Source organism: Colobus angolensis, unplaced genomic scaffold, assembly GCF_000951035.1.
Source record: "Colobus angolensis palliatus isolate OR3802 unplaced genomic scaffold, Cang.pa_1.0 Scaffold92, whole genome shotgun sequence".
NCBI lineage: Eukaryota > Metazoa > Chordata > Mammalia > Primates > Cercopithecidae > Colobus > Colobus angolensis.
This window is the reverse complement of record NW_012123154.1, coordinates 1,445,426-1,471,730: the sequence shown is the minus strand read 5'-3', so window position 1 is coordinate 1,471,730 and position 26,305 is coordinate 1,445,426. Positions and strand designations below refer to the sequence as shown.

Below are 26,305 nucleotides of genomic sequence, written 5' to 3'. Positions count from 1 at the left end.
GTGCTGATATGCTTTGAACTCTCTGGAAGTCTCAAGAGGAAGACATGCTTCAGGATCAGAGCTTTCAATGAGAATAGGATTTAGGTAGACTGTGAGAAAATTGTTTTTTTTTTAAGTGTATAGTTATGGTTATAAATGCCTTCTGTTTATGACAAGTAATACTGTTTTCCACTTGTGATATTAGATCAATGTGAGTGCCTTTGTGGACTGAGCTGAGAGGTACAAGGTGACATCAACAACATAAATGGAAGACAGAACCGTACAGGAGTAGAGGTTTTTTTTTTAATGCAATTGAAGTTAACCAGGTGTTAATTCAAATTAGATTGTTACAACCTTAGGATGTTGTACATAATATAGTAATCATAAAGAAAATATCTATAGAATATAAACAAAAGAAAATCAGAAGGGAAAAAAATGTGTCACTACAAAAAGGAAACTAAACGTAAAAGAAGGCAGTTATAAAGGAAATGAGGGCCAGAAAATATTAAGCCACACAGAAGACAAATAGCAAAATGGTAGAAGTCCTTCCTTATCAGTAATTACTTTAAATGTAAGTGGAGTAAACTTTCCAATCCAGAGGAAGGAACTGGCTAAATGGATAACAAAACACGATCCAAATATACACTATCTACAAGAGACTCATTTTAGATTTAAAGACACGAATTCCACTGGGTGCGGTGGCTGAAGCCTGTAATCCCAGCACTTTGGGGGGCCGAGATGGGCGGACCACAAGGTTAGGAGATCGAGACCATCCTGGCTAACACAGTGAAACCCCATCTCTACTAAAAAAAATACAAAAAACTAGCCGGGCGAGGTGGCGGGTGCCTGTAGTCCCAGCTACTCGGGAGGCTGAGGCAGGAGAATGGTGTGAACCCGGGAGGTGGAGCTTGCAGTGAGCCCAGATAGCACCACTGCACTCCAGCCTGGGCAACAGAGCAAGACTCCGTCAAAAAAAAAAAAAAAAAGAAGACTTGTACCTTGAAAACTACAAAACGTTACTACAGAAAATTAAAGAACAGATAAGCAAATGAAAAGACATATGATACTCATTTATTGGAGACTTAATATTAAGATGGCGATACTGCCTAAAGCTATCTACAGATTCAACACAATTCCTATCAAAATCCCAATGGCTTTTTTGTTGTTGTTGCAGAACTAGAAATACCTATCCTAAAATGCGTAGAGAATCTCAAAGGACCCCAAACAGTCAAAACAATCTTTAAAAAGGTGAATAAAGGCCAGGCATGGTGACTCACATCTATAATTCCAGCACTTTGGGAAGCCTAAGGCAGGTGAATCGCTGGAGGCCAGGAGTTCAAGACCAGCCTGGGCAATATGGAGAAACCTATCTCTACTAAAAATACAAAATTAGCCAGTCTGATAATCTGGTCTCAAAAAAATAAGTAAATAAAAAATTTTAAAAAAGGATAATAAAGTTGGAAAACTCAGACTGGTCTCAAAACTTACTATAAAACTACAGTAATAAAAACTGTGTGGTATTGGCATAAAGATAGACAGACCATTGCAATAGAATAGAGAGTCCTGAAAGAAAATTTCCCATATATCGTCAATTGATTTAAGTATACGTGCCAAAACCAGTCCATGGAGAAAAGTCAGTCGTCAACAAATAGTGTTGGGAAACTTCAATGTCCACTTGCAAAATAATGAAGCTACCTTACAACACATACAAAAGTTAACTCAAAATGGATAAAAAATTTTCTGGTGGGAATGTAAAGTGGTGGAGCCATTGTGAAAGTGGTTTGGTAATTTTTTTCAAAAAGTTCAACATAGAATTACCATGGAACCCAGCAATTCCACATCTAGGTCTATACTCCCAAGAAATGGAAGAAGGAACTTGAACAGATACTTAAACAATAGCGTTCATAGCAGCAATACTCTCAATAAGCAAAATATGGAAATAACCAAAATGCCCATTAGGAGACGACCGGGTACACAAAATGTATTGTATACATGCAGTGGACTTTTATTCAGACTTATAGGGGAATGATATTTTGTTACATGCTAAGACATAGATAAAACTTGAAAACATTATGCTAAGTGAAATAAGCCAGATGCAAAAGGGCAAATGATGTATAATTTCACTTATATGAGGAACCTAAAATAGGCAAATTCATATATTTTAAAAAGTAGGTTAGAGGTTATCACATACTGGAGACTGGGGCAGTGAGATGTTGTTTATTGAGCAGAATTTCTGTTTAGGATGGTAAACATTTTCTGGAGATGGGTAATCGTGATGGCTGTACAACACTGTGACTTTATTTGATACTACTGAATTGTACACTCAAAAATGGTGAAAATAGTAATTTTATGTTATATTTTACATAAATAAAATATAAAGTAAAAAATAAAGTATCTGTTCAAGTTCCTGCTTCCACTTCTTGGGAGTATATAGCCTTAGAAATGGAATTGCTGGGTCTCATGGTAATTCTGTAATACTTTTACATAAATAACAAGGGATAAAAACCCAAAGAAGTCTCAATGGAGGAACCCTAACATTTCATGGACATGTAGGTGTGGGTATATGTTAGGACACCTTTGGAAAATAAAATATGTCATGCTCAATCAAAAAAAAAATTAGCTGGGTGCAATAGCTCATGCTTGTAATCCCAGAACTTTGGGAGGCTGAGGCAGGGGGTTTACTTGTGCCCAGGAGTTTGAAACTAGTCTGGGCAACATAGTGAGACCTTATCTCTACAAAAAATCAAAAAATTAACTGGACATGGTGGTACCTGCCTGTGGTCCCAGCTAATTGGGAGGCTGAGCTGGGAATATCACTTGAGTTCAGGAGGTCCAGGCTACAGTGAACTTTAATCACGCTCCTGCACTCCAGCTTGGGTGACAGAGCAAGACCTTGTTTTTTTTTTTTTTTTTTTTCTCTAAATATTGCTTTGGATTATCCCCACTTCAGTTCAACCATAATCTCTGGTTGGATCCAAGTACTACTATTTTAAAAAATCTCCTGGAATTATTGTAATAAGCAGATGTATATCTGTGGTTCTCAAAGTTGCCTGGACATTGTATAATATATATGTGTTACCCCATGTTTAATTTTTTTTCTTTCTCTCTTTCTTTCTCTCTCTCTCTCTCTTTCTCTCTCTCTCTCTCTCTCTCTCTCTCTTTCTCTCTTTCTCTCTTTCTTTCTTTCCGGTGTCTAGCTCTGTCGCTCAGGCTGGAGTGCAGTGGTGCAATCTTGACTCACTGCAACCTCTGCCTCCCAGGTTCAAGTGATTCTCCTGCCTCAGCCTCCCAAGTAACTGGGAGTACAGGTGCATGCCACCATGCCTAGCTAATCTTTTGTATTTTTAGTAGAGAACTCCTGACCTTGTGATCCACCTGCTAGGCCTCCCAAAGTGCTGGGATTATAGCGTGAGCCATCCCGCCTGGAGCTAATTTTTCTTTTATCCAACCTTTAAGTTGTGCTGCTGAGAATCAAGGCTAATTAAGGCCTGTATGTTCCCCTTTGGTCAATAGTATCAAAAAGGAACGATCGCTGCCTTGAAACCGCAGTGTGAGGATGGCAGTGACACCAGGACAGCTGCCAGTGAATTGTCTTTGGAGAAAGGAGATGAAGTCTGAAATCAATTTCAGTGTCTGGTCATCCTTCCATGGCCAATATTGGAAGCTAAGATTTTCCTCTTTGTGGCCATTCCTATCCTGGGAGGGCCACTGCTTATTTGACCAGGAGTTTCAGCGGGTTTCCTTATAATCCATCTCAGTTTTCTATAACCTCTGGGTTACTAATTTTTTAAAATCTTAAACCTACTATGTATTTGATGTGCAGAGGAAGTGCGATGCTTTTTATCTACAGCTTTTCTCTCTGTAAAATTGGATAATAGAGTTCCCTGGAGACTCAGCGAGGATAAGTGGTTTGTTTACACCATGTTGTTGGTAAGTGAGATGATATTATTTGAATCCAGTCAAAGCCTATATTCTTGACTACAGTAGATCATTGGAATGCAAGTCTGATGGTTCTGAAGCCAGTCTTCATTCTACCCCGTCAGCCCAAAAGTCCCAGGTGGGTTAGGACAGGAAAGGATGGGGAAATGCACTGTGAGCTCCGAGTTGAATGAAAACTCATTCATTTCATTGAGTTGGAGCAAATAAAAGAAGACTTGAAGAAGCCTCAGGATGCAGAGTTCCCTGTCAGGATCCTTGGGGTCATGATGGTGGCAGATGGGGGGTCATTACCTCATAGCCCACGAAGAGGGTTACAGGCCTGGCAGGTTTGATTCTGATGCCAATGTTTCCTTCTGTGTTGGGTGGCAGGATGTTGCCCTTGTCATCAATGACCTGTAGCAAGAGACCTGTGAATCGTACCCTGCAGGAGTCCCCAGCCCTTCTGTCCCACCCAAGCACTGTCTGGCTTACGCATGGAACACCAGTGTGGATAAAATAATGGAAGAAACACCAGAAAATAGAATAAAACTGTCAAAAGCCTTTCAAATAAGCAAACGTGAAACTCAAGCCCGGGGTCTATGTTTCATGGGTTAGTAGATGTCACCAATGTGTCTTCAAGTTGGAAAACACTGATCAAGAAAAATGAAAAGCTCCAGTTGCTAGAAAGGGCTGCCAGTGCAGCTTCTAGGTATTCTTTCCTACCCACCGTGTGTGATGCCCTGGCTGCTAGGGTGAGTGCTGTTCCTGTCCACAATCATGCAGTTTTCAACTGAGACCTCCATAGGAAACTGAAGGGAAAAATGAGAAGACAGGAGGAAGGATAACTGGGGCAGAGAAGTGTGGCTGGTGTTGTCACCTGGTGTCAAATTGTCCAACCCCCACTGAGCCCTAACTGCTCCCTGCCAACGCCCTTAGGACCAGACCTGGACGTCGTAGGGTGGAGTGGCCTTCCCCAGGAAACCCGGCTTGATCTTCATTTCCCGGAGGGTGGCACAAATTATTCCCTGTTCACAAAAGAAAGAAGATTGGGGTTGATCAGAGAGGTCAGGCTGATCACAAAGCAGCCAGAATCATACACAGCACCCCCTGCTCAGAGATGTAGTATTCCGCTCAATGGATGCTGCACAAAGAGCCCTTGTAGGGAAGCTGGAAGGCCTGGGTCTAGGCTCAAGGTGTTGACCCAACTCTATTCCACAGTCATTTTCTGCAACCAGTGTGGTCTGGCTCTGTACTAAGTGCAGAGTCTACAGAATCCAATGGGGAAGCAAAGAAAGAAGAAACAGGGTATTCCCCTGGCTGTGGGCATATAATGTGGGGCATGCCCACCATTGAACAGGCATGTGTCAGTTTGCTATGGGAAGGCCACTAGTCTATGTAACAAACATTTACATGGGGCTGTTAAGTAGTGATAGGGATTCTGCCACAACTTCTTGACTGATCCTGATGCCAACTTTTCCTTCTGTGCTGGGTGGCAGGATGTTGCCTTTGTCATCAGTGACCTGTAGGAAGAGGCCTGTGAATCTCACCCTGCAGGATGTCTCAGTGTGTGTGGAGGTTGCCTGGATTGCTTGTGCTGTTCTCTCTGTTAGCACTGCCCTATTTTCATCTGTCTTCCTGATGAACTTGATTCCTCCTTTATTGTTCTCACAAATATATTTATTTCTATAGCTGCATGCTTTACATTCAGACCAATGAGGGTTTGAATCTTGACTCCACCACACACTAACTGCATGCCAATTAATCCCTCTTGATCTCCTCTTAATCTCCTCCATCAAAGGGCAATAATGATAACACTTACCTCCCAGAGTGCTTGTAAGCATATGGAAAATTCTGCATAATACAAGGCACACACTATGTGTTCAACGAATGATGATTACTGGCTATTACTCAAGCTCCAAGAGGAGTCAAGGGAAAGATTCTTTCTGAAGCATTTCTCCCATACTTCCATTGCAGCCCATAGGGCATTATAATTATTTTTGCTTGTCTGTTTCCTTCAGTAGATAATGAGCATCCCAAGAATAGAGATTGCCCTATTCATCCCTGAGCTTCCAACATCTGGAACAATACCCATCAAAAATAGCAAGGACCACAGCAGCGGCAATGTGAGCATATACTACAGGTTAGACACCAGCCAGAGCATTATATACTTCTTTTTATTTACTTTATCACAATCTGTTAAGATTGGCACTATAATTTCCATTTAAAGGTGGGGGAGCTGAGGTGAGAAAGCATACATAGTATCCCGATGGTCTTAAAGCTATGGCCGTGCGCGGTGGCTCCAGCCTGTAATCCCAGCACTTTGGGAGGCCGAGACGGGCGGATCACGAGGTCAGGAGATCGAGACCATCCTGGCTAACACGGTGAAACCCCGTCTCTACTAAAAAATACAAAAAACTAGCCGGGCGAGGTGGCGGGCGCCTGTGGTCCCAGCTACTCGGGAGGCTGAGGCAGGAGAATGGCATAAACCCGGGAAGCGGAGCTTGCAGTGAACTGAGATCCGGCCACTGCACTCCAGCCTGGGCGACAGAGTGAGACTCCGTCTCAAAAAAAAAAAAAAAAAAAAAGCTATAATTGGCAGAGCTGAGACTTGGACCCAAGTCTGTGCTCCTGGGATAGGAAGATCTTTGCCCACTGCCACATCACTGCTCACACTGTAGGCATGTGAAAAACGTTGCACACATGAGTGAACAGATGTGAAAGTGTTTTGAGAAATTAAGTACCATCTAGTGCTGCAAATATTGGAGTCAGGGATGTTGTGTGTTGTCTTGGCCCACCCTCCTCCTTGTCCAAATATGACCTGTGAGCCATTCAAACATAGGCCCAAAGTGTCACCATTTTTCAGGTCTGGAAGCAGATAAATTAACTGAATTGCTATTATAGTTTTTTTGCAAAATAATGTCAGTTGAGTATGTGAGTTGGCACTAAAATAATAATTTTGCACAGGGCCTGGGATAGCAGTCATCCTCTATGTGCTAGAGGGATAATGGAGGCAGAGGGGGAAAGTGGCTCTGTCCAACACTGGAAATGGATTGCAAATGTACTGGAAGAGATGCTCACCCACGCTGTAACTGATGAGGTCCTTGAACTTCCAGACATGCATAATACTCTAAATGTCCCACCCACCTGGCAGCTCTGTGATACTCTGGAATGACACTGTTTGTGTGTATATGTGTTTGGTATATACAGAAAGTATCTGCTCCCTTATCCACCCTGCTAGTATTCCACAGTCAAACGTGTGAGTTGTCCTCCTAAACACCAAGCAATGAACTTTTGGAGCCAGGTTCCACTTGCCTTTGCAGCCCTAGGGAGGGTTAGTGGAGCTGACAGTACTTGCTGGAGGAGGTGGTCTCCATGTTGCTGGAGAGAGTCTCCTATCCCACCCACCTTCTGGGGCTCCTTTGAGCTGATGACCACAGGGACAGTGTTAAAACAGCCTTAGACCCCTTTTTAAGATTTTGTCCAAGAGTTGTCAGCACATTGGTCCTGTGGTAAAATGATGAGTTATACATTTTCTTTCTGCAGATAGATTTGGGACAAATTAGCCTAGAACTCTAGAGCCTCTGATTGGCACCAAACAATGCTGTGCATGCAATGGGGCTGTGTCCCGCACATGTGGCATAATTCAGCACATCTGCTGGGCTCAGTTGCTGAGCATATCATGACTATCCAGAAGGGACCTGTCCACTTTGAAAGGAAAACGAATCCCAGGACCCCAAAATCACTCAGCCAAAGGGAAAACTCAAGTTGGGAACTGCATCAGTTGAAACTGCCTCCCATTTTATTCCTAAATAAGAGCTAAAAAGATAAAAAAACAAAACAAAACCACATGCCTCCCCTGCAATTTTCCCACTAAGAAATTCCTTGTGGGCCCCAAAGATCATTACTGTAAAACAGTTCTGTTAAATTTCACCCTGACATTGATAGCTCATCTTCACAGGTATAGGACAAAGAACAGAACTCAAAATCATCCCTCTGCTCTCCTGAGACAAATGTGTACCCAATTGCTTTCTCTGACTTACGTTTATCTTATGTAAAAATGCAGATTCATTGATCTAGATGAATGCACAAGTGACTTTTCCTCTACCCTTCTCTCACATGTAAACAGCTGATCAAAGACTCACAAGAATGCAACCATTTGCCTCATATCTACCCACACCTTTAAAAAATTTCTTCCTTTTCCTCCAAATCTGCCCTTTCCCCTTTAAATATTGAAACCCTAAAAATCATCTTTGGAGAAAGGCACAAACCTGTTTCCCAGGCGCGTGTCCTTAACCTTAGCAAAATAAACTTTTAAATTAATTGAGACCTGTCTCAGATACTTCCTGGTTTGCATCACCTACCGTTTCTGACTGCCCATAGATGTCGTAGAGCGGAAGGCCCGTCCGTCTTTTCCACTCCTCCTGATCCTTGGGCCACAGGACCTCCCCAGCAGTACAGCAGTGCTCCAGGGCAGGGAACCTGATACTTAGAGGAAGACAAGGTGCCAGGCATTGGTGAGCCACCCTGGCTCTGTGCATTCAGAGCTCTTAGATCTATCACCCAGATCATTCATCCTTCTAGTTTCTCACTTTCTTATTTGCCTTTTGGTCATTTTACAGATGACTATCGCCAGATGGACGTCACTCACTTCCTGCAGTCCCTGTGAACTATTCTGGCAGAGGGTGGTTGGGTGGTGGTGAGGCTATTGTGTTCAATTGGGAATGTTTGGATTAAATTTGAATATTAATATAACAAGAGGGAGAACTGTGTGTTTATCAGAACTCATCTTGGGGAAGCATTCTGTATAGCTAACAAGGAAATTTTTATAATCATAATGGGGTAAAGGATGAGATCTTAAGGACATGCTAGGGTGATAATAGAACCATACATTCTTTTATGGAGCCTACACTGTGCTAACTAAAGGGCTTTTGTATTTCTGAATGGGGAATGCATGTTAGGGGTTGGAAATGAATTGCTCAGGACATCAGAGCAGATTGAGCTGAGTGTAGGGAAAGAGAGAAGGAGAAGGGTCACAGGGAACAGCTCTGGCAGAATGAATTACAGAGAAAACAGAAGAGGCTGATGTGAATGGAAAAAAATTAAATAATTTACCCCAAAATATATTTCTTTGACATATTTTGAAATGGCTGCCACTTGGCTAGCAAATAGAGGTGCCCGGGCAAAACCATCTTTTATGGGGGAAAATGTACATCTGTAGAGAGTATCTATTAATGCAGCAATGCCCTGCCCTCTTTCTGTTGGGAAAAAGCTGAATGTTGGGAAGAAAGCAGAGGTAGGACTTGCATGTCTGACATAATGTCCTCTGGAATGTGTCTAGACTTGCTGGCTCCTTGCTTCTAGCCTTCCTAGGCTTCTAGATTGATTGTATTCCCATTATCTCAAGTAGCAGAGCATGTTCCTTATAAATTCTAAACCATCACAACTGTAGCTCATGCACCTGCCCTTTGACCTCCACATTCTCACCACCTGTTTCTTTGTTGGATTACCAATAAATAGCATGGGCTCCCAGGGCTTGGGGCCTTCACAGCCTCCACAGTCACAATGGCCCCCTGGTCCCACTTTACTTCTCACACTGTCTTTTTCTCAGTCCTTTGACACTGTCAGACTTCGTTGCCCCCACAACCTGGTGTTGGGCCTGATCACCCCAACATTCCTGGCTGCCCAACATGGGGCAATGAAGACCCTGGTGAAGGAACGCTAGAGCATGTGAAATAGGAGGATACATCGTCAAAGGACACCCAAGGACATCTAAAAGAAACTCGGCAGGAAAGCTGAGCGCTCAGAAGAACCAGTGTAACAATGGAACAAAGTAAAAGCAGACGTTCTGCTTATTTAAATTTCTCAAGGCATTTATTACAAAGAGGGGGAGTGAAAGTCAGTACTCAGAATTTGTTATCACTCTTTAGTGCACAAAAGCAGTTTTGCCCATGGTTCCCAGAACGAGGGACTATGGAGTTGGATGAATGGGAGAGAATTGGCTGAGATTTTTAAAAAGTATATAAAGACGGAGCAAAAATTCCAGTCTTGGTTTAGTCATTGTGGGCGCTAATAAAAGCAGCTCTCAAATCATTTCAAACAGATGATGAGGCAGATTCAGATGAGGAAGAGGAGGACAAGTGTAAAATCTAACTTCAGATTCTGAATGTGAGGAACAGGAAATGGAGGAAATTAAAGAAAAGAAAGGGAAACTGAAAAAAGTATGTTTTACTAGCCCATCAGCTCCACCTGCTGAATTAAGTGAAGAGCCACCTCCTCTCTCTCCTCTTAATGGGTGAGAAGATGAAGTAGCTACAAAACTTACTGCTCCTGTAGTTGCAACATTAAAACCTGGAGCAATTGGTGGTTCTATACAAAATTCTATTCAAAAGGCTAGAGCCAAGGGAGACCTTGAAGCATGGCAATTTCCTATAACTACAATCCAGCAGGGAGGACAGAATATAGCTAATTGGACCACCTTTCCCTTTAAGATGTTCCCCTCTCCAATTTCTACCCAGCTTATCCCCCCTGCAATACAATCTCCAAGCCTTGGATCCTTGTCCAGGGCCTTAGAATTGATAACCCAGTACTTTAACAACTGGAACTGGGTCTATGACAACATAACAGATCAGGATGAAAACAAATTGAGTAAGTTAAAGGGAGGCACATATTCCTATAGTGGAAATGGGGACATCCTTCCACTGTGTTTCCAAAACCCACCTACAAAGGAGAGAAAGAGAAAGAGATATATGAGTAATTAAAGAAAAAGCAGTGTACCTTATTCCTTTAAAACCAGGATAAATTTAAAATCTATAATTGATAATTGAAGGTCTTCTCTGTGACCCTATAACACTACAATACTACCTTGTTGTCAGTGTAAACAAGGGTGTAGTCCAAAAGCATATGACTTTGAGAGTTCTGCTCATGGCCCCAGGGTCAACCAACCTGTTGTTGGAACCCCGGAGCTGAATAGCTTTCCTCTCTGTTGACACTTGGCTCAGCCCAGAAGTACAGGAAAAGTGGAAGGTGGTTCCAGGCACACCAATGCTCCCAACTCCGAAGAGTTGGGGGTTGTTAGAGAGCCCTTTCTCAGAAAGCCTGGCACCTGTGTCTTTAGTCTGGCAGCCACGCCAGTTGCTTTTAAGTGGCTGGCAGGTGCCTGGTATTTAGCCCCCAAATTCTAAAGAAATATAGGACAGAATAGCAAGCAAAAGGGGTTCAATGGTGCTCACCACTTGGCGATAGGTGAGCACCTATCGTAGTATCATAGTCACCAAAATGTGTCTGGAATTTATTCCTTCCAGTGGGTTCTTGGTCTCGCTGACCTCAAGAATGAAGCCACGGACCCTTGCAGTGAGTGTTACAGCTCTTAAAGATGGTGTGTCTGGAGTTTGTTCCTTCAGATGTTCAGATGTGTCCAGAGTTTCTTCCTTCCAGTGGGTTTGTGGTCTTGCTGACTTCAGGAGTGAAGCTGCAGACCTTCGTAGTGAGTGTTACAGCTCTTAAAGGTGGTGCATCTGGAGTTGTTTGTTCCTCCTGGTGTGTTCATGGTCTCACTGACTTCAGGAATGAAGCCACAGACCCTCGTGGAGAGTGTTACAGCTCATAAAGGTAGTGTGGACCCAAAGAGTGAGCAGCAGTAAGATTTATTGTGAAGAGCAAAAGCCCAAAGCTTCCACAGCATGGAACGGGACCTGAGCAGGTTGCCTGGCTGGCTCCGGTAGCTTTTATTCCCTTATTTGGCCCTGCCCACATCCTGCTGATTGGTCCATTTTACAGAGCACTGATTTGTCCATTTTACAGAGAGCTGATTGGTGCATTTACAATCCTTTAGCTAGACACAGAGCACTAACTGGTGCATTTACAATCCTTTAGACACAAAATCCTTTAGACACAAAAGTTCTCCAAGTCCCCACCCAATGCAGGAGTCCAGCTGGTTTCACCTCTCAAGACCATTGACAACCAGTAGCATTCCTATCAAAAATCCTAACCCAGTAATCCATGGATGGCCCAAGTGCATTCAATCTGTAGCGGCAACTGCTTTCCTAGCAGAAGAAAGTAGACAAATAACTTTCTTTTAGAAGAAACCTCATTGTGAGCACATCTCACCGGTTCAGAGCTATCCTAAGAAAAAAAAAAAGCAAAAATGTAGCTTACTAACTCAAAAATCTTAAAGTTTGGGGCTATTCTGTGGGGAAAAGGCGATTTAACATTAACCACTGAAAATTGCCTTAAGCCAGCAGATTTCCTAATGAGGGAATTAAATCTTAATTACCATACAGAGGACTAATCAGACCTAGCAGGAACTCCATTCAGGACAGGACAATAGATGGCTCCTCCCATGTGATTGAGGAAACACACAAGGGCGCGCACACACACACACACACACACACACACACACAAAATGAGTCTTCAGTAATTGATAGGGAAACTCTTGTAGAAGCAGAGTTAGAAAAATTGCCTAATAATTGGTCTGCTCAAACATCCGAGCTGTTTGCACTCCGCCAAGCCTTAAAGTACAGAATCAGGAAGGAACCATCTATACCAATTCTAAGTTAATTTAGACTAAACAAGGTCTTATAGACAGCAAAGGATAATTGAAATTCCAAACTTACAAGGGTTTAAACAGAAGTAAAGTTTGCTAAAAGTTAACGGTGTAACATGTATTATCCTATCTTTTAGTCTTGTGGCCTTAGATAGTTTAGTCCACAGACACAAAGGAAGTTCACTTTGGAAAAGTGGTTATCTAAAAAAAAAAAAACAACTCTCTCTCAATCCTGACTCAAAAGGTTACCTACACCCTCTCTGAAATGAATTTGCCTAAGAACGGTTGTTTATGGGAATGCATCTTGATGGGGTAGCTGGGTTATTATGAAATAGGAACCTAGCCCAGCTCTAGAACTCACCTCTGAGTGCAAAGGCAATGTTGGGCATGCTGGTAAAGGACCACTAGAATCCAGCAGCCCAGACCCCTTTCTTTGTTGTCAAGAAAGGCAGGAAAACAGGTGCAGGACTGCTACATCGGTGAGCCTAACTAATCTGATAAGCAGAGGTCCATGGGTGGTTATGCATCTTGGAAAGAAATAAGTATTATGACCATAGAGGATGCTCTAGGACTAATGCTCATCAGAAAATAACTAGGGGCGCTGTCATCCCTATGTTCTTTTTTCAGATGGGAAACTTTCCCACAAGGCAAAAACACCCCTAAGATGTATTCTGGAGAATTTGGGCCAGTCAGAGTGTATGTACCTTTTTCCCTCTCAGACTTGAAACAAATTAAAATAGACCTAGGTAAATTATCAGATAACCCTGATGGCTATATTGATGTTTTACAAGGGTTAGGACAATCCTTTGATCTGACATGGAGAGATATAATGTTACTGCTAGATGAGATACTAACTCCAAATGAGAGAAGTGTCTCCATAACTGCAGCCTGAGAGTTTGATGATCTCTGGTATCTCAGTCAAGTCAATGATAGGATGACAACAGAGGAAAGAGAAAAATTCCCCACAGGCCAGCAGGCAGTTCCCAGTGTAGACCCTCACTGGGACACAGAATCGGAACATGGAGATTGGTGCCACAGACATTTGCTAACTTGTGTCCTGGAAGGACTAAGGAAAACTAGGAAGAAGCCTATGAAATATTCAATGATGTTCACTATAATACAAGGAAAGGAAGAAAATCCTACTGCTTTTCTGGAGAGACAAAGGGAGGCATTGAGGAGGCATACCTCTCTGTCACCTGACTCTATTAAAGGCCAACTAATCTTAAAGGATAAGTTTATCACTCAGTCAGCTGCAGACATTAGAAAAAACTTCAAAAGTCTGCCTTAGGCCCAGAGCAAAACTTAGAAACCCTATTGAACTTGGCAACCTTGGTTTTTTATAATAGAGATCAGGAGCAGGTAGAATGGGACAAACGGGATTAAAAAAAAAAAAAGAAAAGGCCACCACTTTAGTCATGGCCTTCAGGCAAGTGGAGGCTCTGAAAAAGGGAAAGACTGGGCAAATTGAATGCCTAATAGGGTTTGTTTCCAGTGCGGTCTACAAGGACACTTTAAAAAAGATTGTCTGACTAGAAATAAACCACCCCCTTGTCCATGCCCCTTATGTCAAGGGAATCACTGGAAGGCCCACTGCTCTAGGGGATGAAGGTCGTCTGAGTCAGAAGCCACTGACCAGATGATCCAGCAGCAGGACTGAGGGTGCCTGGGGCAAGCGCCAGCCCATGCCATCACCCTCCCCAGGTATGTTTGACCATTGAGGGCCAGGAGGTTAACTGTTTCCTGGACACTGGTGCAGCCTTCTCAGTCTTACCCTCCTGTCCCAGACAACTGTCCTCCAGATCTGTCACTATCCGAGGAGTCCTAGGACAGGAAGTCACTAGATACTTCTCCCAGCCCCTAAGTTGTGACTGGGGAACTTTACTCTTTTCACGTGCTTTTCTAATAATACCTGAAGGCCCCACTCCTTTGTTAGGGAGAGACATCCTAGCAAAAGCAGGTGCCATTATACACTAGAATTAGGAGAAGCAAAAAGGGTAAATATATATACATATATAGGTATGCTTACCTAGTCCTCTATGCCCACACAGCAATATGGAGTGAAAGGGAATTCCTAACTTCCGAGGGAACACCTATCAAACATCAGGAAGCAATTAGGCCCCCAAATTCTCCTTACCTCTGAATCTACTTCCTCCGATCCCTGCCTAAAGATAATTTTATGGGGAAGAGAATTTGCTTGTGTCTCTCCAGGTGACAATCAGGTGCCTGTGTGGGGGCCCACCAAACATCTGAAGATCTATCATAATCCACAGCATCTAGTGGACCCACCTGTACAGTGCAAATTGCAGGTTTGAAAAGCCTCGATTTGCTTTCCCTGTGCCTTCTGTTACAAGGGGCCTGTTTCTCATTATCAGTGGCCTCCGAGCTATAGCCACAAAAGTTTTTGCTTCTGTTTCAGTAGATTTACTAACATGGGGGTGAGGGTATGCTTGTGTTTTTGCAGTAGATGAATGAACCATGTGGATGCCCTCAAGATGTGTGCGACCATGGAATGGGAGACTGGAGGGACCCATGGATCCCAACCATGGACTGGGTTCCCCCAGTATGAGCCATGAGCCAGTTGAATCTGAATGTGAAGAAGGAATGAAGACCAACCAGAGTCACGGATGCTTAATGGACCAATGCTTTCTGACTCAGTTCCTTTCTACCCTGAATACAAGAGACCCTAATAGTTAGGCAGGAATATCATCACCTCTATTCAGCACGAAGTTACAGAAGATGGACCTTTATCCTTCTGCAACCCCTAGGATTAAGGGTCCTCTTGTAAAAGGGAAAGGGGAGATATGTGGGAAGCATTCAAACCAGAGTAACTCCAGTTTGAATAAGGGCTAAGAAAAATGAAGCTGGATCACCAACTGGCAATTAAAGGCTTCACAGCCTATAATTGCCTTGCTCAATTAAAAGAGTTCACCTTTTACGCTAGTAATAATGATAGTAATAATTACACCTTCTCTTTTCAAAAAAGAGAAAGGGGGCATGTTGGGAAAAAGCTGAGTGTTGGGAAGAAAGCTGAGGCAGGGCTTGCATGTCTGACATAATGTCCTCTGGAATGTGTCTAGACTTGCTGGCTCCTTGCTTCTAGCCTTCCTAGGCTCCTAGATTGATTGTATTCCCATTATCTCAAGTAGCAGAACATATTCCTTATAAATGCTAAACCATCACAGCTGTAGATCATGTGCTTGCCCTTTTGACCTCCTCATTCTCACCACCTGTTTCTTTGTTGGATTACCAATAAATAGCATGGGCTCCCAGAGCTCAGGGCCTTTGCAGCCTCCACAGTTGCGATGGCCCCCTGGTCCCACTTTACTTCTCAAACTGTCTTTTTCTCAATCCTTTGACTCTGCCAGACTTCGTTGCCCCCACCACCTGGTGTTGGGTCTGATAACCCCAACATTTCTATGCCTTTCTCACATCCAGGAGAGACTGAGAATCTGATACCTTTAAAAGTCTGAAAAGAAACATTTACCATCTATTCTCTCTGAAGGAGTCTTCATGTATCTAACAAGGCCAGCTTTGCTAGCTAATGTCCTTCTTTTCTCTCTCTCTTAACCTTTCTTGCCACTCAACCTGATTTACCAATATAACCTGTTTCTGGCCATGCTCTCAGTCTGCATTCTTTTCTGTAGCCTTAGGATGATACTGTAAACCAAAACTGAAATTTTAAGCACCCCCCAGCCAACTGAATGAACCCCTCCTCTCAGTCAATGGCATTCTAAAGTTAACCTGAGACAGGAGGTCAGGCCATGATGGAAATGGGTGATTGGATGTACCTCACTATACCCTCCTCCCCTTGGAATTCAGGCACAACTAACCAGCATTAACATTAAAACAGAGACCTTAAGATAATTTATTCTCTCTGAAGCCTGCTACCTGGAAGCTTCATCTGCATAATAAAAACTTTTATCTCCACAATCCCTTATCCTAACCCTCTCTTGTATTGATCCCAGGTCTTTAGATAAACTCAACCAATTGCCAATCAGAAAATCCTTCTATGACCTGGAAGCCCCTGCTTTGAGTTGTTCCACCTTTCTGGACCAAACCAACATACACCTTATGTATATTAACTGATGTCCTATGTTTCCCTAAAACATATAAAACCAAGCTGTAAACCAATCACCTTGGGCACATGTTCTCAAGATCTCCTGAGGCTGTGTCACAGACATGTCCTTAACCATGGCAAAATAACCTCTAAATTGATTGAGGCCTATCTTAGTATTGGTTTACAGTATAAAAATTTCTGTAAATCATTGAGAAGCTGGGTTTTCATTCTGAAGGCTCCCATGCATACATGTTAAATAAATTTGCAATATTTTTCTCCTGTTAGTCAATCTGGCTCATGTCAGTGATTTTATAGTGAAACTTTAGGGGTCCAAGAGCCTATGGCCCTCACAGAATTTTGGTAGTGAGGACTAAGCTCTGTTTTTTTTTTGTTTGTTTGTTTTTGTTTTTAATCTTGGCCAAATTCCTTGGCCAAAGGGTCTGGGGAGTCATGCCCTACAAACCATAAATTCTCACCAGATGGGTTTTATTTAACCCTTTATATCATGACTTACTTTCCAATCTGACTCTGGCATAGCATTATGAGACAAGGAAGAAAGTAAAAATATTTTACCCCGGAACCTCTGCCATATCTTGAAATTGCCCAGCAAAGTCTCTTGTGGGAAAAGTCCACATTCTATAGGGAATCCCCTTTCCCCTTTGTTTTCCTTCTTTCCTTTCCATATGAGATAATCAACTAAGAGCCAGGTACCCTTTTAAGTCCAGTAAGAAGCATTTTACAACCTGCTCTCTCTCTCTCTGAAGTCTGCTATCTGAGAGATTCCTCTGCACAATAAAACTTGGTCTCCACAATCCTTTATCTTAACCTGAACATTTCCTTTGATCCCAGGTCTTCAGATAAACTGAATCAATTGTCAGTGAGAAAATGTTTAAATTTACCTATAGCCTGGAAGCTTCCACTTTGAGTTGTCTTGCCTTTCTGAACCAAATCAATGTATTTTTTACATGTATTTGATTGACGTCTCATGTATCTCTCAAATATATAAAACCAAGTTACACCCTGACCACGTTGGACACATGTTCTCAGGACTTCCTGAGGGCTGTGTCACAGGCCATGGTTGCTCACATTTAGCTCAGCATAAATCTCTAAACATATTTTACAGAGTTTCACTCTTTGTCAACAATAGTTTGGTGCCCAAACACGTGGGGCCTCAGAGAAGACTCAGGACCCTGAAGGAGTTGCCCAAACTCAGAGCTAAGGTACCAGCAGGGCCCACTGAAGCCTACCTGACTTTGAGCTTCTCCTCCGGTGGAACTGGTAAGTCCTCCTGAACCCCAGACCTCCCTTTGGGTGATGGTTCTTGATTTATTCTTGAGTTGGTTTTCTCCTAGGAAGTTGTTGTTTCAGGATCCTTATTCTAGTTCAGAGCTGCATTCTACATGGAAGTCTCTCTTGCTTTTTCTCCTAAAATTTATCTTGATGTGGTTCATCTGTGTGCATTTGCATAAGGAACTGAACTGTTGTTTTCATAGATAAATGAGAGACTGAATTTTTCAGCTCCAAAGAGAAAGGGCATTTGCTCCTCTTAGTCAAAAATGTGCCCTGGGTGACCAAGGGCCTCGTGGGAGTGTCTGGGGTGTTGACCCTCCCCAACGTGCAGCAGCCCTACAGGGAAATCCCCAACAAAAATTAGTTTAAAATTGCTCATCCAGGAAATGCATATAAAGGCTGATCACCCAGGGTTTTGAGCCCTCTCAGAGGTCATAGACCTCTGGAGAGAGAAACCCAGACACCTGGGAGGGCGGGAATGACTCAGTGGTGATACACTGTGGGGTCCTGCCCATAAGCAGCACACATTGATCCATCACATGAAAACCCAGGGCTACAGCTCAGTTCCTCCTTTCAAGAAAAAAAGAAAAAAGTGAGAAACAAATCTAAGAATAAGGAGAAAACAAGGAGAATGATCCTTTTCTGGGCACTCTGTAGGTTTTATGGCACCTCTACTTGCCAGAGTTTATATAAAATAGAAGCAATATGGTCTTTGTGCACATTTACATTAAGGAAAAAGATTCCTAAGGTCGACCTGCAAACTGTAGAGTACCTAGGTTCTATTTTCTTTTCTGCCTGCTTTAAATCTGCTGTTACTTTTCTACTGAGATAAAAACCACCATTTGGATCTAACTGTTTTTTGCAAGCTGGCAAAGTTATATTTATCCCATGGCTAAAGTACTGAAGTAATAGCTATGGGAACTCTGTGTATGTGTGTGTGTGCATTTAAAGGCCTTTATCATAGGCTTCTATAATTTTATGTTCAACTGGCAATTGAATCCATTTTAGTTTCCCTCTAGCATACCAGACTTTCTCTTTGTGCCTTATGATGTAAATTTTACTATCTGATTTCACCTGAGTTGCCTTTAATATGCAAATTTAAGGCTATTTAGCTGACAACTGCCTAGGGTAAGATTTTTTAAAATGGCAAAAAGAAAAAGGTCTTTATGAGTCTATACAATGTGCTTCTACCAGCATGCCTAATATATCATATATTTATGTGTGTGTATACAATATTTTCACGACTAAAATATATGAAGAGGCTGGGCCCAGTGGCTCATGCCTGTAATCTCAGCACTTTGGGAGGCTGAGGTCAGGAGTTCGAGACCAGTCTGGTCAACGTGGTGAAACCCCGTCTCTACTGAAAGTACAAAAATTATCCGGGCATGGTGGCACATGCCTGTAATCCCAGCTACTCGGGAGGCTGAGGCAGGAGAATTGCTTGAGCCCGGGAGATGGGGGTTGCAGTGAGCTGAGATTGTGCCACTCCAGCCTGGCTGACTAAGCAAGATTCTGTCTCAAAAAAAAAAAAAAAAAATCATAATAAAATAACATAATATATATACACACACACATATATGAAGAGCTCTGATTAACTGGCTTTTAAAAAGTGCTTAAATCAGATACTAAAAAAAAAAAGACTAGTTAAATGCTTTTTCAAGTTCATGTGACTTAAGTAAAATCTTTACTTAAATAAGATTTTATTTTAGTAAAGATTTAGCTGGCTTTAAAATTATTGGTCAAATATCAGCAATGTCTTTAGAATTGTTAGCATTTTGTTTGCACCTATTGATCAAGTTGTTTCGTGTTTACTCCTGCAGAATATTAGAAGATTTGCTGTGTTATAAACTATAAAACCCAGCCCAAGACAGAGTGATCTTTGATTGTATATGCTTATGAAATATTGTTGTTTTAAATGAAAATAGCTAAATACTGAGTTATTGGTATAAATATTCTTAAAAGTAACCATAAGTTTTATTACTTAAGTAAATGCCTGAAATTCACAGCTATAAAAATGGTTAATAGTAAAATAACTTTAAAAATATTGGCCCTCACTTTTTTGCAAATAATCTAGGTAAACTACTAAATTAATCAGGTAAATGTAATGGAATAAATGCTGGTAAACAAACTTGTCATAATTTAGGATCTAAGGTTATTATTTGATATTAAGTATCTGGATAATTTCCAATTTAAGAATTTTTTAATGTTTTTATTAAAAGTAAAATATCTTTGTCTAATTCAAACCTTATTTAAGGGTTATATATGAAACAAGGTAAACCAGGTAATAAGGGCGATATAAAGAAAGTTATAAAAATAAACAGGTATTTTTGACAAAAAAATTTAAAAAGGCTTAAAGAAAAGATATTTTATATAAGAAAGAATCTTGTGTGGTAAATTTTTGTCCAAAATAAAAATGATGGGATTGTACAAGAAAGAGGGGTATTTAATATAAAACAGTCTGAACACTTGTGAATGAACTATGTAAGTCATAATAACATTAATAAAATAAATTTTTAAAGGAGTTATGTAATTCAGTTGTCTATAACTAAAAATAATCATAATAATCTTTCTAGAGATGGGTCTTTAATATTTTAAAAAATGCACTAGTACAAAACTAAGTAATTGGTTAGAACAAGACTTTATTAGAAATATTGACTTTTTTTTTTTTTTTTGAGACGGAGTCTCACTCTGTCACCCAGGTTGAAGTGCAGTGGCATGATCTCAGCTCACTGCAGCCTCCACCTCCTGGGTTCTAGCAATTCTCCTGCCTCAGCCTTCTGAGTAGCTGGGACTATAGGTGTGCACCACCACCCCTGGCTAATTTTTCTATTTTTAGTAGAGACAGAGTTTCACCATATTGGCCAGGCTGGTCTCGAACTCCTGACCTTGTGATCTGCCCACCTCAGCCTCCCAAAGTGCTGGGATTACAGGTGTGAGTCACCGTGCCTGGCTGACTTATTTTTAATGTAAGAAGTTTTTAGATTTTTAATTGTTTCTTTAACATTCTTCAGATTGATATCTTAAAAGTGCTATTCTTTCTCTTTTGAAAAGGCCTTGAAGGATGGCTCTCTCTTTCACCTTTTGTTGGCTCCTCTAACTTTTACTAGTTACGTAAAGTAAGGGAGAAAAATTGTTTTTGAAAACAGGCAAAAAAAGTAACTTTTGAGCATGTCTTTTATTCTGCATGCCTGTTATATCTCCATATTTGTATGTGTCATGTGGAAGTGATATTTCACTTCAAAACTACATGAAAGAGTTCTAATCGACTAACTTTAAAAATGTAAGTGCCTATCAGATTGGCAAAAGCTAGCTCAGATGCCCTTTTAATTTACATAACCTTGATAATCTGTGCTAAAAATTTAATTTGGTGAATTTCATCTCAAAACTCTCCAGTAATTTAAAAATCTTAAAGTCATGTTTTAACCCTCGGGTTTTGCCCCCCCCAACCCCCTAAACTGAAAATTTGGGTGACTAAAAAGTTAAAATACTAGAAGCACAAAATATGCATTTGTTAACATTTTATAAACACAAAGATGTCAATTCTCAAAAAAATGTAAGTTTCTTTTTGGTTAAGAAACATTTAAGAGTTGCTTTATAATGAAGGATAGTAACTCTCGTAACTGTCAAACTATAAACGTTATTTATCTCTCCTTATTTGCTTCAAGGAAGCCAATATCATGGTATTCTGAAGACCATATGAATCTCTCTCATTTGACATCCCATTGGGCCTGGATCTATTTCACTGCTAATGCTCTGCTTCCAAAATTATACAAGTTGCCTTCCTCTGGGCCCAGGAACTATCATGGAAGAGGTGGGAATGTAAGATTATAAGGGCCAGCTTTGAGGGCTAAAATTAGGACAAGACCAAACCCTCCAAATCAAGAAGAGGGTACAAAAAAAATGCCTAAACAGCTGGTAAAACAAATTTAGTTGTCTTCTAAACTATTATGTGTCACTTTTGCATACATCCCAACCACAAAACTTTTCTGCTTACTGTAAAATTTAAATATATATATATTTACTAACAGGATAAAGTACCTTGTAACAAACCCTCCTAGGTATAATACTGCCAGTCATAAGTTGTGAAGATAAATATGTCTATACATATATACATATTTTAAATTATTTTTCAGAACAATGCTTATATTTTGAATAGCTAATTGCTATAAGTCTGTAACAGAAACCAAGCTTACAGTAACTTAACACATAAAAGTTAAAAAGAAGCCAGTCTTGTAACTTTGTCTTTTGGTTCTATTGTTGGGTTTTTTGTTCATTTGTTTGTTTTTTCAGACAAGAGTCTCTCTCTTTTCACCCAGGCTGGAGTGCAGTGGCACGATCTCGGCTCACTGCAACCTCTGCCTCCTGGGTTCAAGAAATTCTCCTGCCTCAGCCTCCTGAGTAGCTGGGATTACAGGAGCCCACCCCATGCTCAGCTAATTTTTGTACTTTTGGTAGAGAAAGGGTTTCACCATGTTGGCCAGGCTGGTCTTGAACTCCCGACCTCAAGTGATCCACCCACCTTGGCCTCCCAAAGTGCTGGGATTACAGGTGTCAACCACCACGCCTAACTTTTTTTTTAACTTAAAATAATTTTAAGAAGTAAGGAATGCCCGTCCACATCCATTCCTATCTGGCCTAGAACAATTAATTGGCTATAAGTCTTTTGACTCCTAAGGTCCTCAGCCATGGGCAGTCCTGCCAAGGAAAAAATGACAGTGCAGAATTGACTTCTCCTGTGACAAAATCTTTTCTCTCCCAGATACCAATATATGGTCCAATTCAAAAGCGGTGGGAAAAATAGATTCGTCTACTGTTAACAAGTCTATAACAATTTAGATACCAAGGGACAGATGTTTCTTGCATTTAATTTACACCCTCCTCAGGATGCTTTATCTATGGAAACACATTGACCAGAAAAGATATTCAATTTATTAAATTCTGATTTAATGTTGGTCCCCAATTTCCAAATAAGATTTATCATAGGGTTCAAATAACTCTTAATAAGTAAGGTAACCACATTGTGAGTCTGATCAAAGAATATGATGATTCATGCAGTGTTTATTCTGGCTGATTGATCTGTTTACTGCTCTCTGATGCCACCTATAACCTTGGATGCCCAAATCTTCACTCTCTTTATGATAGACATTTTCTTGTAAATGTTATGCAAGATACAGCAAAAGGGAAAGGCACAATTAAAGACCCGGATCATGATAGCTCAGAACATAGATCTGATCTGGGATTTTTTTAAAAAAAGACTGAACCCTAAGCCTGACTCCATCTCGTCCCTTAAACTCCATGTCTTCCCCCCATTATCCAAAACGCTAATATTTAAAACTATTGCCATCAAATCAGAGGACCAAAGTACACAAAGTGGGCAGAGTCTCAGATGGAGTCATTAGTTATGCCCTGATAAGATGTGTACCGAGTATGGACCAAGGCCATCATCTGAGGAATGTCGGAAAACTTGGTTGTCATATGAGCTTTGAAACACAGATGGAAACAGAATACAGCCAGACTGAAGCTTCATGAGTAAAATCAAATTATAATTCAGAGTTAGCTCTGTAAGGGCAATCATTAAACTCTGATATTTTAACTTTTATGTCTAAAACATGTTAGCTCTGATATTTGAATATCCATTTCAATTTCAGAGTCCCTAAAAGATACATAAATTCCCATAAGTTTCAAAGAGTGTATTTTGGTTTAGCTTAAAATTAACTCTCAAACATAGGAAGATGAAAAATAAAGTTGTATTAAGATAACACCACGCACCCAACAGCCTGGCAAAAATTAATAAGTCTTACAAAACCAAATGTTGGCAAGAACGTGGAACAATGGAAATTCTCCTGCCCTGCTTATATAAGGAAGCATAAATTGATTTGGAAGATCGTGTGGTATTGTGTTGTATCAGTGTGACCCGCAATTCCTTTCCTTGAAAAACTCTACAGAAATGCATGATCAAATAAACCCTAGGACACCCCAGGGTGCGTGTCCTAGGATTCTATGCAGCATTAATCATCAATAGCCTCAAAGTGAAAACTACAGAAATATCCATTAATAGTAGGACTGGTATAAGAAATTGTGGTATTTTCATAAAATAGGATGCTACACAAAATGAAGATAAACTACAGTAATATGCAACAACAGGGACACATCTTAGAAGCATAATTATTATGTAATAATGTAGCATTACATGTGTGAAGTTCAAACACATGTAAAATAAAATTTTGGTTAGGGATAGTTCCTTAGGAGGTAAAATTATAAAGGCAAGTAAGGAATTAACAACACAAAAGTCAAGATAGTTGCTTCCTTTAAGGGAGATGGAAGTCTCTGAGGTGCTGGCAATGTTATGTTTTTTTGACTTGGGTGAGTGGTTACACAGGTATTTTCTTTTTAATAATTAATCTGTAAATTTCTGTCTTATGCATTTTCTGTATAATGTTATTTCACAATTCAAATATTTAAAAAGGAATCAACCCACAATCATGCAAGGCTCACAGAGTTTCCTTTGGATCTCTGGATCTGCTTTAACTGATTAACTTTCGATCATTATCACCACCAATACTTAACACAAACACACACACACACTCCTCAAAGAACCAGAGGAAAAACAGACCATAACCTACCAGATTACTTAAAATCCTACGCAAAGATGTTGTTACAAGCCACTTCTACCATACCTGGTGAAATCTTGCCGCAGAATCATTCGAAATATAGATGGTGCCCCAAAAAACTGGTTGATGGGGTATTTCAACAATGCCTGGAAAGGGAAGAGAGAAGAAATTTTATTTTTACAGTGAAGATTAAACTAACAGCCAATTATTAGCAGTCTAGCTCTGACCTTCCCTCTAGAAGAGCCCATTTATTAATTTCTTAATCATTTAAATACACATATATTGAGCATGGATTTCATACATGGTATGCATCAGGTACTGTTGAGGAAATACAAAAAGTGAGATAATATTCCAACTCCTATGGTGAGTAGGTGCTAATAGGATAAAACAGGACTTGAATGATAAGGCAGAAGTTGGTAGATGTCGTAAGAAATATTTGAAGTACAAAAGTTCTATAAGAACACAGGAGAGGGAAATACTCCTAGTCGTGTGTCCCAGGGGGCTTGATGGAAGAAGTGGAATTTAGTCAGGACATTAGCAAATACATATGGTATCTACAGGCAGAGAAACAGGGACTATCTTGGAGATAGATGAAACAAGAAATAGGGTCTCGGGAGCTAAAGAAACATTTAAGTCAAGTCAAATAATATGATTTATTTAGATCCACTGGAGAGGAGCAATAATTAAATTTAGGAAGATAAGGTAAGTTGGAGTCAGGTTATTTAGACTACAAAATGTTTGGTATTCATGATTAATTAGTTGGATGTATTCTCTTTTCAAGTTTCAGATCAGCATGGAGATACACTAAGAGAGTGAAGAACAGTAAAGAGAAGAGAAAGTGGGTTTGGGTGTCTTAATTTAAATCCTCTTCCTTAATTTGTCCATAATTCTATTTCCTTATCTGTAAAATAGGAATGTCCATATATTCCATGTAGAATCATGATTAAATATAATTGTCATTTGTGGACAAATCTGGCTCTACTTCCAGTACCTCTTCATAGACCCAATCAGCTTTCCATCTCTAGACTCTACCTCTTTAATATCTCACATTTACACATGCTTTTAAAATTTTTGTCCTACTCTCACCCTTGGTCCACTGCTCCTACCCCAACAGGTGTCTTTCCATGTCTGTGAAGGTCTCAAGCCCATGCCAGCAATGTCTGTGTCAGTAACCTCACTCCAGGCACAGAGAGTTGGATTGGTGACTTGGTAACAGACAATTGCCTTAGGCTGTGTTGGTAGAAGAGCTGAGGCAGGGCTGGCTTGTCTGTCATGACGTAAAAGAGTCTTGGAACATGTGCTGGGTCCAGGGCCTAAACCCCCTCATGGCCTTTGGAACACCAAGCTCTGTGTCAAAGGGTGGAAGGCTGCCCTGCTGCACCATAATCTAAGCCCAGGGCATAAAACCCCTTGTAGCTTGGATGGAATCCAGGGCTCAGGGCATAAAACCCCTCATGCACAGATTTGTTGGTTGCTCTCCCAGGCTTGTAAACATGTTCTCCATTATCCCAGGTAGCAGAGCATGTTACATATGCATCAAAGAAAATGCTAAACTGTCACAGTTACGCTTGATGCACTGCTACCTTTCTACCCCCACGTCCTCACATCCTCACCTCTTTACCACCACATCCACATGTCCTCACCACCTGCTTCTTTGTTTGATCACCAGTAAATAGTGTGGGCTCCCAGAGCTTGGCCTTCACAGCCTCCATATCAGTGTTGGCCCCCTGGACCCACCTTATGCACTCTTGTCTTTTCTCATTCCTTTGACTCTACTGGACTTTGTAGCCCCCACAGCCTCATGTTGGGTCTGATCACCCCAACATTCAGACCACTCAGCCTCTAGTTGACCTGGACTGGTTATCTGGGAAGGGGGAATGTCAGCCCTGAAATGCTGTGATTGCTAGG

The 26,305-nt window shown here is 41.0% G+C and overlaps 1 protein-coding gene across 1 annotated transcript in view; it reads right to left on the bottom strand.

Moving 5' to 3' along the window:
- The window catches only part of ACSM1 (acyl-CoA synthetase medium-chain family member 1), a 57,955-nt gene that overhangs the window by 5,719 nt on the left and 25,931 nt on the right, over positions 1-26,305 (bottom strand). The window contains 4 exon segments of the mRNA XM_011931873.1: positions 4,210-4,311; positions 4,842-4,922; positions 8,259-8,382; positions 24,464-24,543. Coding sequence (XP_011787263.1) covers positions 4,210-4,311; positions 4,842-4,922; positions 8,259-8,382; positions 24,464-24,543 — 387 coding nt within the window.